Here is a 13,383-nt window from a genome sequence, read left to right as displayed (position 1 = left end):
TAAGGAGAATGCTGGGACAGTTGAGGTAGCTTTCCCTCCCTCATTAGGCTTGATTTTTCTCTGAGTGGGTGAATGCTTCCATTTTTCCTCTCATTGGTGGAGGATTAGTTTTCACCCTTCACACACCTTCACACACCTCGAGGGTTGGGGGCAGGGTGTGGGATTCCACAAGGCTTGATTTTCCTCTGAGGAAGAGGAAGTTGAAGGATCATTCCTGGGAAGACCCAATTTAGGTTTCAGTGTGAGGATTGCCTTAATATGAGCATATTCCGCTTTTCTTTTGTTAAATCATTCAGGTCTTCCATTATTCAAGAACCCTGGGGTGTAACAGTATGGGAGAATGAAACTTTGGCATTGGGAGATACCATAGGCATGATGCAAGATTGTGATTACCAGATGATAACTGGTTTGTTGAGAGTGGGAAGAGTATACAGGGTAGCGCAAGGAATTGTCACATAGCATTTGATGTCATCCCACTGTTTTCAATCTGTCACATAGGATATAATTTTACGCCACCCCAACGAGCCGGATGTTGGTGGGGGGAGGGGGGATGTGGTGGTGTAAAATGGAGTGGGAGGCTCCGGGAGGCTATCCCGACCCTTTCCCGCCTCTGCCCCCCCCCCCCTTTACGTAAGGCCACTTAACAGCCACTTAAGGGCCTTCGCCCGCTTCCACGCGGATTTTACACGTGGCAAGCAGGCGTCCTGGAGCCAGGAAGAGCTGCCTGGGAAAAGTAGGCAGCTTCCGATCATCTCGTCGGGTGGGGGGGGCCTGCTTATTGGGCACAGGGTGCCTGATGGAGGGCTGCCCCTGCCACTCCAACCACCCCCAAGACCCTTCCCCCCAAACGACTACCTTTGCCTCACTGGAGGCCAACCGATTATCCTTGGCGAGGCAACCAAAACTTACCTGCATTCCCGGCTCACAGGTATCTTCATGCATGCTGGGCTGCAGTCCCAGCAGTGGCCACCGCTCCCAGTGGTGGCCTGCTGATTGGCTGGCAGCTCAATGAGGCGGGTCTTCCTCCCTCAAGTGGGTGGAAGTCCCACCTTGGAACAATTAAAGCCTGGGGACCCGTAAAATACGGAATGGATCCCCAGGCGAGGCAGAAGCGGGTTCGCCATCGACTTTTACATCGGAGGCCGGCTCCCATCCGCCCACCGTAAAATTGTAGCTATAGGCTGGGTTTTATCCAGGCAACAGGAGTCTCGATGTCCGGCAAAAGTGCCACCAAAACCTCCGCGTCGCCCCTTCTGTGGGACGCCTGCCGAATCAAGTGCCATTTAGGCACTCAAGTGGACAGCGGCGGGCCTTCCATGGGATCAACATAAGGCCCACACTCTGAGAGCTGCTTGCCAGTCAGAGGCCGGAAGCTCATTAACTGAGCAACACCATCACGGAGGCAGTGGCTGCTGACGGTGGAGCACCCATCTGAGGTCTCGGAGCGGTGCTAGACCCTGACCACAGGTAGGTCAGGGCGGGAGGGGTCTCACGGGGTGGGGGTTGCGGGGGAGGGCGGTGTAGGGGATCGGCAGCAGGGACAGGGGTGGGCCTCCCCTTCCTGATGCTGGGTCCCTCTTTCAGTCACTAAGTGCCTTTTTTAGATTAGAGATACAGCACTGAAACAGGCCCTTCGGCCCACCGAGTCTGTGCCGAACATCAACCACCCATTTATACTAATCCTACACTAATCCCATATTCCTACCAAACATCCCCACCTGTCCCTATATTTCCCTACCACCTACCTATACTAGTGACAATTTATAATGGCCAATTTACCTATCAACCTGCAAGTCTTTTGGCTTGTGGGAGGAAACCGGAGCACCCGGAGAAAACCCACGCAGACACAGGGAGAACTTGCAAACTCCACACAGACAGTACCCGGAATCGAACCCAGGTCCCTGGAGCTGTGAGGCTGCGGTGCTAACCACTGCGCCACTGTGCCGCCCAATGAGGACCCTGCCGCTCCCCCCCCCCCCCCCCCCCCACCCCACTCCCGCCAACCCCTACCCGGAACCGGAAAGCAGCCGGCGTGGTTTTACTTGCCCTGCTTGCCCCTGTGGCGACAGGCCCGCCCATTGCTTGGCTAATTGCGGCAGCGGTGGGATAAGACCATTAATTGGACATTAATTGCCCACTTACGGGCCTCAATTGGAGGCGGAGCAGGAAGACCGTTCGCAGGCCTTCCCATTCCAGACTTAATTTCGGCCGAGGTGGGAAGATGGCGGGGCTCCCGCCCACCACCATCCCACCCGATTATATGCAATCCCCACCTCCAAACCAACCATGGGGGAGGGCATATAAATCCCCCCATAATGTTAGTTTTACAGACCTAATCCTGTCTTGCATTATCTTTGGAATCTTGAGACCACTCACCATTTTTAATAGTTATTATAGATAGTCACATACTGGAAAACAAATGTATGATTCAAAAATTTGAGATATATTAGGGAAACCTAAAGAACACTTGCTAATATACTAGAAAGCAAATGCATTTTCATTCCATTAAAACAATTTACCCAGTTTGCACATCCTTTAAAGGTAAGTTTACTTTAACATTTTTCTCCTCTCCATTTTGATTCTCTGCTGTCGTACATCATTCTCCAATCTACAGGGCACACTGGCAATCTGCTTCAGTGATACTGAAATATTGCAGAAATAATTGGTCACCAGAAGGTGGCTGAGTGGTCAGAGTGTCTCACCTGCTGATTGTCCCTTAGCTTCTGGGAAGCTTCGTGCTTCTTCCCTGATGGGTTGGCCAAGATTAACAAATCGCCATGTGAGCAATTATGCTATTTCATGGCGCACTTAATTTGAAAACAAATCCACAGCAGTGCGTAGAAATCACACGTTTCTTCAATTTGAGACCAGTGTTTTTTATCAGCTGAAGTAATTAAATACTTTGGATTACTTGGTAAACAAACACCTAAACTGGTGTTACACACTACCTTAAATCCAGCACATGGTTTCTTAACAAAGTATGGTAAGTGTTTAATCAGAAAATGCTGGAAATACACAGTAAGTCTGCCAGCATCTGTGGAGAGTGGATCAGAGTTAACGGCCGGAATTTTTCATTGGGCGGGAGGCCTCGTCCACCAGCTGAAAAGTCAGTGGCGAGCCCGCCTCTGCAGGGCCAGGACTTTTCACTCCACAGGCCTTTAGATGGTCTTGGACGGGACTTCCTCCTCCTTGAGGCAGGATGTCCCGCCTAATGGAGCTGCTGGCAAATCAGCAGACCGGCAGCTCTTTGTCCCAGCAGCGCCACCAGGGGTGGTGGCCACTGTTAGGACTACAGCCAGCCATCAGAAGATAGAGAAAGGACGGCCCCGATTTTTAGGGCCTCACCGGCGACAATCGGTTGGGCCCGGGTGAGGCAAGGGGGATCGGTAAGGGGGGCAGGGGCAGTGTTGTGCCTTGGGGCGGCCCTCCATAGGGCACAGGGTGTCCGATCAGGAGGGCACATCCCCATCCTGAAACAAGGTCACCTGGTTTCACCAGGCGGGGAATTTGAGGCTTCTGCTGTCCAACTGCCAAGGGTAAAATACCTACAGTGGAGAGAGGAGACCCTTAAGTGCCAGTGAATTGACCACGTAAGAGCCTTGATTGGCCTGGGGCGGGCAGGCTGTTTCACGTCGACGCTGCCACCCCAAATAAAATTGCAATGGGGGCGGGAGGGGGTCGGTAATGGATCCCCCCCACCGCCTTCCACTCAATGTTACGCCAACATTTCAGCTCAGTGACCTTTTGTCAGAACTGGAAAATGTTACAGTTGTAACAGGTGTTAACCAACTACCAAGTATAGAGGAAGAGAAAGGTAGAAGGTAAATCGATGTTTTACCTGTTCTTCTTTCTATTTAGTATGCTGTATTCGCTACACATGATGTGGCCTCTTCTACACTGAGGATACCAAGTGCGGATTGGGTGATCAATTTACTGAACACCTCTGTTCAGTCCGCTAGTGTGATCCTGCACTTCTTGCCGTATGTCATTTTAATTCTCTGCTGCACTCCCACTCTGGCCTCACTGCCCTCGGCCTCCTACACTGTTCCAATGAAGCTCAATGTAAGCTCGAGGAACAGTAACTCCTCTTTCGATTAGACATTTCATTGCCTTTCAGACTCAACAATTTCAGATCAAAACCACTCATCTCATTTTTCTGTTGTTGCTCTTTACAGCTCCTGTAGACCAGCTTTATTTCTTTACTTGTCCCATTACCACCCTGTTTGCCTTGCACCATCATCCCTTTTGCCATTTAAATCACACTTGCCTTTGATCATAGATCTTCCCTTTTATTTTTTGCCTTCTCCCCCTTTCCTTGCCTCTGTACTTTCTTAAAACCTGCTTCATCTGTAAGATTTTCCAGTTCTGACAAAAGGTTACCAACCTGAAATGTGAACTTTGTTTCTCTCTCCACAGATACTGCCTGAGCTGCTTCGTATTTACAGCATTTTCTGTTTAATTTCCAACAACCACAGAGTTTTGCCTTTTGCATTAATGTTAGGATTATATTGTTTGAACAGTAGACAGAATAATGTGATTTTACTGTTCATTGTATTTTGTCCAAACAAACGATTTGCAATGTTTGGCTGAAATCCTGCAACATTGTATATTGAAGCTGCAAGGCTTAAGAGATAATGCATTAGAAAGGTAGAGAACTACAAAAGACAAGATATGGCTTGTCACAACAATTCCAAAGTAACCTCCAGCAATTTTGCTTTATTAAAAATTTGATTTACTCAGTGTTCAAAACAATAACACTGAGGTATTTGTCAAGAAGCTGAGTCATCATAAATATGGGAAAAAAAAATTCATGGCTGTATTCTAGGTTGCATTGTGCCTTTACTGAATTGAATTTTATTTAATTACAGAGAGTATCAACTACCAAGACAGCCAGTGCTCCATCATACAGCAGGTGGTCAAGCTCTCAGCCACATCAGGTATGGTCCGAAAACAATATTCAGAAATAAACAGAATAGAAATGTGAAAACTGTTAAATGTGTGTCAATTATATTGGGACCAATCTGATTCCACTGTGATCACCTGAAAAATTACAATTTTGCTCACGGTTTAAAAAAAAAATATATATATACATATCTTTTCAATCTTTCCTCTTGACCTTCATTTGTATGTGGTTTCTCTTGTTGGATCCTCCCATGGACTTAGATAAGCGAGCCGACAGATGACATGTCCCTAAATCACTTTCAGTACCAGGATGTGTGTAAATGGTATGGGGAAAGTGCCTGACTTCCACCTGCCGCTTCCCACTGACACTACAGCTGAGATTGTGAACTTACTATTGAACTGTGGTCATATTCTATCACACCATGTCAGCATATTGGATCATCAAAGTACTAGGTTATTAACTCTACATTCAAACACAGGGTTAACTAGTTAGCCAGACAGCTGATAGATATGCTGCAGTTCTCTGGTAAGCAGCATGAATGTTATACATTGCTTAACTGAAACAAAAATATGTACTAATCTCCCCTCTCCCCTTTCCTTTGGTCTGCTGTCTTATGTTCCTGAACAAATGAAAATATAGTAGGCATTCCTTTTAATCTGCCAGTCAGTATAAATATCCTAAATGTTCTCTGGCAATGACGAGCAGAACAGGTCAATGCCCAAGTCATCTCTCACAGAGATCACAAAGCAACACTGAATTTAAATATTTCTCCTGTTAACACAATGCCGCTGCAATGCTGTTTGCCTTGCATTATAATGTTTCTTTTAAATTAAAGATGGTTTAGAAATTTGATGAAATAACACAGTGGGCTTCAAATAATATTTATTCGAGCTCTATTTGCATTTCTATTGCATGTTATCTTTCAACTTGTGCATCTATTTTTAGCATTTGCTCCCATTTTGATGCACAGAATAATGACAAGTTGTTTTATTTCATTTCTTTCCTGCTGCCAAAATCACAATCCCAATTTACGTTTACATGAAATGGACATGACAGAGACGCGAAGATTTTAAATTGTGTCAGTAAAATATCAATTGAAAAAATAGAGTGGAAAAGAATTATAGGATTCAAGTCAACCCCCTTAATCCAGGAAACCAGGATAGACCGTGCAGATTATTCACAACTGGTATCATTATTGTTTTTGGTTACATGATTCTTCACTTTGAGTTACATTTGCGATATTGAAACGTACTGGGCCGCGAAAGACGACTTTGTTCCATCTGGTCAGTCCTTAAAGTGAAATGAGTAAAGCATGCCAGTGTTACCCTTCCCTAGGTGAGAGTCACAGTCAGACAGTCCTAATTTCAGTCAGAAGACAAGAAACTCCTTTTTCATCATTTTAATTCAATAATTCGAATAGAGATTATGTTTCCATCAGCCTTCAGCCACACTTTGATTATATGTATCTAACTGTATGTTATTTTGGACTGGGCTGTTGTTCTATTCAGTCTTAGTTAGAAATGGTTGAACAGGAAACACAAAGGGCTGGATTTTATGCAGGAGGCGGGGCTCCTGGTGCCGGGCTGAAAAGGTTGGAGAACCCCACCTCTGCATTTTTTCAGACCCATGGAGCGATCCTCCAGTCATTTGGGGTCAAAGTTTAAAGAGACGGGATCCCCACCCCTTTAAAGAGTTAATCGGGACGTGGATTCTGCCCCCAAGAACTGCTGGCCAATCACAGGCCAGCAGCTCAGTAGTATTGGCAGTGTTACTAGGAGAGGAGGCCACTGCCGGTACTGCAGAGGCCTCAGACCCAAACCCAGTGTTGAAACCCTGGAGAAAAGGCAGTGAGGCAGGGATGCCAGGGCCATACCGGAAGGCCCTGGTGAGGGGGTGTGGTGGAGGGTGGGCATTCAGTCCAGGGTGAGGGGAGTCCGGGGAGTACATTTGTTCCTGGTGGAGGTCTTCCATGGGCCACAAATTGCCCACGGAGGAGGGAACCCTCCCCCTCCCCCCAAAGCCCGCAGGGAGGGTGTCTCGTTTTCCAAGGCATCCATCCCGCACCGCGGAGGTCACCACCCACCCCTGCCACTGGTAAGATCCCAGCAGGGGCGGGAAGAGCTCTTCATTTGGCCTTTGTACAGGAAGGTTGGCAGTGGCCTATCCCGCCCCTGGGAGAGTCGGAACTGGGATTCCTGGCATCGGGTTCTGTGGCGGACGATTCTGCCCTGATTCTCCAGCCTTGCCCACTATGAAGCCCACTATGAAGAACAAAATCCAGCCCAATGTGTGGAATATCCACTGATTATTAATCAGAGTAATATTTTGCTGTGGAGACACTCCCATCTATTATACTTAAAGAACTATGTACGTAGGAATGATGCTATTGTTGATACCCGGCTAGAAGACCTGCTGATGAATAGCAAAGAACTGAGGTTACGTTTTTAAAGTGATGTTGGTAATCCTGTTCAGTAATTTCAAACTAGGTTTCTATTTATACAATTGCTAGAAGCAGCCACATGGAGGCATGAACTGTATAAACTAATCAAAATGATTATTACTGTTTCCAGCAGAAAGTTTACACTGAGTGCATCCGCAAAATTATACAGTCCCAGTCCATAATTTTCTGTTTATTAAAGTTAATGAATAGAAAATTGTAGGCTGGGAGTGCACAGTTTTGTGATATGTGTTACAGGTGGACGCCAGGAAACAACACAGCAGAGTGTCTGGCTGGAATTTTACACCACCCCAACGAGCCGGATGGTGGCGGGGGTGTGGTTAAAAAGGAGTGGGAGGCTCCGGGAAGCTTCCCTGACCCACTCCCGCCTCCACTCCCTTTACGTAGGGTGGGGGGTGACAAAAAACGGCCCACCTGCCCCAAGCCAATCAAGGCCCTTAAGTGGCCACTTAAGGGCCTTCGCCCGCCTCCATGTGGATTTTATACATGGCAAGTGGGTGTCCTGGAGCCAGGAACAGCCGCCTGGGAAAAGCAGGCGGCTTCTGATCGTCTCAGGGTGGAGGGGGCCCTGTTTATCGGGCACAGGGTGGAGGGCCATCCCCGCTACACCAACCACCCCCATGACCCAACACGCCCCCCTTCCTCCCAAACGATCACTCTTGCCTCGCCGGGACCCGACCGATTACCCCCGGCGAGGCAACCAAAACCTACCTGAACTCCCGGCTCCATGTCTTCGGCGAGGCTGCAGTCCCAGCAGTGGCCAGCGCTCCCGGTGGCACTGCTGGGACTAAGAGCTGCTGCCCCACTGATTGGCCGGCAGCTCAATGAGGTGTGACTTGCTCCCTCAAGCGGGTGGAAGACCCGCCTCGGATCAATTAAAGTCTGGGGACCCATAAAATGCAGGTTGGATCCCCAGGCAAGGCAGAAGCAGGTTCGCCACAAACTGAAAAGTCAATGGCCATCCACTAAGACCGAAAGGGGACAGATTTCTTCTATACATTAAAGATAATGCACTTGCAGAGTGAGCATCATTGATTATTAACTTTATGTATTGGTGCTAGGCATCAATCATTCATCATTTTAACCATACTTGAAATTAGATATATGTTATTAGTTGCCTATGTTAACATAAACACCATTTTTACTTGTTATTTCATTGTTACTAATTAGTTAATCAAAAACATGAAAAGTTGCTCAAAATTTACATAATTTGCATTAATTTGCCCCAATTAACAGAAGGAAGTTATGGAGTTCAAGGGATGAGTAGATCTCTGAAAGACATAGACAACAGCATAGTTGTAGTGTCAAGCTAATCACTGCTGGCCACCCAGGAGAGGTAAAATCCAAAACTGCAGGGTGAATAGCTTAGACATGTTCAAGGGACATAGGATGAACCATTAGGGTTTGCTCCTAACCAGTATGAGTATGAGTAACAGATATTCCAGTCACATGGATCACACTGAGGAATAGTGGTCCAGATTTTGTGGTCAGCAGTGAAGGGACAGTGCTCACCACCGATCTTGATAAAAACTGCCCACAAAGATTTAGCAGGCTCTGAAATGCCAATTTCCCCTATCCAAGGTGACTTCGATTCTGGTGCCGTCTAAGGGGATCTGTGGCGTCCAGCAACAGTGAAGTCATCAAATAGAATGGTTAACCAATCAGATTGAAGAATTTTTACAGCCTGTATACCAGGAAGTAAAAAGCACATATTATAATTCATTTTTTAATCACTTTACAGAAAGCAAAATAAAGATTGGGGGACATACATATGGGATTAAGGTAGAAGATGAAATATAATTTAAAAAATACTTGTAAAAATGAATCAAAATTGATTATGGAAAATTATGGAATTTTGAGTTGTTATTCTGAGGGAATTATACTCCACATTGCTGGCACTCACAGGACTGAAGACAATAGGCCCCCTGGAGATGGGGTCGGAGGTGGAGCGGGGGATCCCATAGAATTACGATGTGGGAAGGAGGGGGCGGAGGGCCTGTCACTTTCGTGTTGCACCGGTATTTAGTCAGGGGAGGTATAGGCCAACAACGGCCTTCCCGTCCAGAGGCCAATTGACGTCCTTAAGCGGCCTATTACTAGCAGCCTGTCGCTGCTGGGTGGTTGGAGGGGGTCCTCTGGACCAGTAAAACAAGGCAACCTCCCTGTGGGCTTGGGGAGTGGCCCTCTTCCATGGGCAATCTATGGCCCATAGAGGGCCCCCACCAGGAAACACTCCACCTAAGTTAACCCACCCTCCCCCTGCACTAAACGCCTACCACCCCCAACACCCTCACTGGGGCCTGCCGGTTTGAACCTGGCAACCCTGCCTCACTTATCTTGGGTCCAGGCTTGAGTGCTGGGCCTGGGGCCAAGATCTCTTGTACTACCGCCAGTCGCCACCGTTCCCGGTGGCACTGCCAATACTACTGAGCTGCCAACCTTCTGGTTGGCCGGCAGCTTTTGGAGGTCGAATCCCTGTCTTTAAAGTGACATGGATTCCGGCACCAGGCACTTAAATGCCTGAGCACCGTTAGATCGCGCCAAGGTGGGGAGCTCCAAAAGGTCAAGGCAGGGTTCCCTTCGCTTTTTTGGCTCAGCTCTGGAAGCCCTGCCGGCACAACAAAATACAGCCCACAATGCCAGCTGTGGCTCAAATGGTAGTACTCTTGCCTCTGTGTTCCGAAGGTTGTGGGTTCAGGTCTCACTTCAGGTCTTGAGTACAATGTCTAGGCTGATACTCCAGTGCGGTACTGAGGGGGTACTGTATTGTCAGAGGTGGTGTCTTTTGAATGAGACATTAAAGCAAGACCCCTTCTGCTCTCTCAGATGGATGTCAAAGATCCTGTATCACACATGGAAGATTCCAGAATGCTAAAAGTAGTGTTTTATAGTGAACTATGCTCCAGTAAGCGAGATCAAGGTGCACCTCACAAATGGTTCAAAGACCAGCTGAAAAGGCAACTTTCTCTGGTTGACATTGACCAACTGGTGTGGGAGCAGGAGGCTGCCAACTGAGACAGCTGGTGCATAACAACCAGGAAAGCGGCCTACAAGTTTGAAACAAACAGACAGGAGGCTGCTGAAGTTAGCTGCAGACAGTGGAAGGAGTCTGCTCATACCAGAGCCTCTGCTAACTAGGAGATCTTGTGCTCCAACTGCTCAAGAGCCTGCAGATCAGGAATTGGCCTCTTCAGTCACTAATGATCATACCAGCTACCACAGAGACAGGCCTTCCCATGATCATCACCTGCGAAGAATCTGTCATCATCATCCATCATGCACAACAGAAAAGGAGAAGCACACTTGAAGGGCTATGGTGAACTCTTCAAAAAATCTTGGTGAAGATTTTAACTCCCACTGCCTAACAGAAACAGGGTGCAGTGTGGTCAAAATGGAGGTGATGGACTTAAAGCTCCAGATCTGTTCTGTCACCATTTTACCCAGGGCCTTCTGCTGGGGAGCCAGGTTGTAGCCTCATTAAGCTGTAAAAACCAGGGTCCTATGACATACATTGGACCCAATGCCATTTTAATTCCTTACTGGACAGAATGTGCATCGTGGACACTCCTCTCTGTAAGAAGGGTTGGGCAGTGAGGAGATCCAGTTTGACAGTGACCCGGGTTATTTTTGCACTGCTGCTCCTTCTGCTTCACAAAAATAAATGAGTACTTACCTTTTGCTGGACCACCAGCAGATACTGGGTAGAGCAGCACCCTATATGCTTCATCCATTTGAGTCCTAAAATGGCAGCAGGTTCTATTGAGGTCGATTTAAATGCCTAAATTAGCAATGTGCTTACCTTAAGTGCATCCTGCCCACACCCACCCCTGCGAGCCCTCTTCCTATGACCCCAGCTTCTTCCATCTTCTTAAGCAGTCCCTCGGGATCGATGGGTTCTGAGATGGCTGATAAATCTAATGCTGAATCTGCAGACTCTACTACATGAGGGGCAGGTGGTGCTTGAAGGGTCAGGTAAATGAGCAGTTTGGAGGTTTGTGCACTCCCTCCGACACCTCGACTTCACCTCCGCATGTTCCTGACGAAGTCCCTCGAGGTGTACGATGCCTTCCTGAATGAGCTTTCTCCAGTTAGGACAATCAGGAGCCAGGGACTCCCACGAGTCGATGGGGAACGTTACTTAAAGGGATGGTGGTGGATAGGCAATGGCAAACATTTAAAGAGCACATGGATGAACTGCAACAATTGTTTATCCCTGTCTGGCGCAAAAGTAAAACAGGAAAGGTAGCCAAACCATGGCTTACAAGGGAAATTAGAGATAGCATTAGATCCAAGGAAGAGGCATATAAATTTGCCAGCAAAAAATAACAGACCTGAGGATTGGGAGCAGTTTAGAATTCAAAGGAGGACCAAGGGATTGATTAAGAAGGGAAAAATAGAGTACGAGAGCAAGCTTGCGGGAAACATAAAAACTGACTGTAAAAGCTTCTATAGGTATGTGAAGAGAAAAAGATTGGTGAAGACAAATGTAGGTCCCTTACGGTCAGAAACAGGGGAATTTATTATGGGGAGCAAAGAAGTGGCTGACCAACTAAATGCATACTTTGGTTCAACTTCACAAAGGAGGACACAAATATCATACCAGAAATGTTGGGGAACACATGGCTTAGTCAGAGAGGGGAACTGAAGGAAATCAGTATGAGTAGAGAAATGGTGTTGGGAAAATTGATGGGATTGAAGGCCGATAAATCCCCAGGGCCTAATGGTATGTATCCCAGAGTACTTAAGGAAGTGGTCCCAGAAATAGTGGATGCATTGGTGGTCATCTTCCAAGATTCTATAGACTCTGGAACAGTTCCTACAGGTTGGAGGGTAGCTAATGTAACCACACTATTTAAAAAGGGAGGTAGAGAGAAAGCAGGGAATTATAGACCAGTCAGCCTGACGTCAGTAGTGGGGAAAATTCTAGAGTCCATTATCAAAGATTTTATAGCAGAGCACTTAGAGAACAGTGGTAGAATCGGGCAGAATCAGCATGGATTTACGAAAGGGAAATCATGCTTGACAAATCTACTAGAATTCTTCGAGGATGTAACTAGTAGAGTTGATGAGGGGGAGCCAGTGGATGTGGTTTATTTGGACTTTCAGAAGGCTTTCGACAAAGTCCCACATAAGAGATAGCATGTAAAATTAAAGCGCAGGGGATTGGGGCAGTGTATTGCGATGAATAGAAAATTAGTTGGCAGTCAGGAAATAAATGGGTCTTTTTTCCGAATGGCAGGCAGTGACTAGTGGGGCACCACAGGGATCGGTGCTAGGACCCCAGCTATTCACAATATATATTAATGATTTAGATGAGGGGACCAAATGTAGTATCTCCAAATTTGCAGATGACACAAAACTGGGTGGGAGGGTGAGTTGTGAGGAAGATGCAGAGAGGCTTCAGGGTGATTTGGACAAGTTGAGTGAGTGGGCAAATGCATGGCAGATGCAGTATAATGTGGATAAATGTGAGGTTATACACTTTGGTAGCAAAAACAGGAAAGCACACTATTATCTGGATGGCTATAGACTGAGAGAGGGGAATATGCAACGAGATCTGAGTGTTCTCGTACACCAGTTGCTGAAGGTAAGCATGCAGGTGCAACAGGCGGTAAAAATGGCAAATGGTATGTTGGCCTTCATAGCGAGAGGATTCGAGTACAGGTGCAGGAATGTCTTGCTGTAATTATACAGGGCCTTGGTGAGACCACACCTGGAATATTGTATGCAGTTTTGGTCTCCTTATCTGAGGAAGAATGTTCTTGCTATAGAGGGAGTGCAGCGAAGGTTTACCAGACTGATTCCTAGGATTGCGGGACTGACATATGAGAAGAGATTGAGTTGGTTAGGCTTATATTCTCTGGAGTTCTGAAGAGTGAGGGGGGATCTCATAGAAACCTATAAAATTCTAACAGGACTTGACAGGGTAGATGCAGGAAGGATGTTCCCGATGGTGGGGGAGTCCAGAACCGGGGGTCATAGTCTAAGGATACGGGGTAAACTTTCAGGACTGAGATGAGGA

At 47.1% G+C, this 13,383-nt stretch overlaps 1 protein-coding gene across 6 annotated transcripts in view; it reads left to right on the top strand.

Annotated features, from left to right (window-relative positions):
* The window catches only part of LOC137384908 (RNA-binding motif, single-stranded-interacting protein 3), a 1,676,909-nt gene that overhangs the window by 319,405 nt on the left and 1,344,121 nt on the right, over window positions 1–13,383 (top strand). For all 6 annotated transcript variants that reach the window (XM_068059619.1, XM_068059634.1, XM_068059609.1 and 3 more), the window contains one exon: window positions 4,869–4,937. In XM_068059619.1, the coding sequence (XP_067915720.1) occupies window positions 4,869–4,937 (69 nt within the window). The remainder of the gene's footprint in view (window positions 1–4,868; window positions 4,938–13,383) is intronic.

Source organism: Heterodontus francisci, chromosome 2, assembly GCF_036365525.1.
Source record: "Heterodontus francisci isolate sHetFra1 chromosome 2, sHetFra1.hap1, whole genome shotgun sequence".
NCBI lineage: Eukaryota > Metazoa > Chordata > Chondrichthyes > Heterodontiformes > Heterodontidae > Heterodontus > Heterodontus francisci.
Note: the sequence above shows the minus strand (reverse complement) of the source record. Positions and strands in the feature narration are given on the sequence as shown.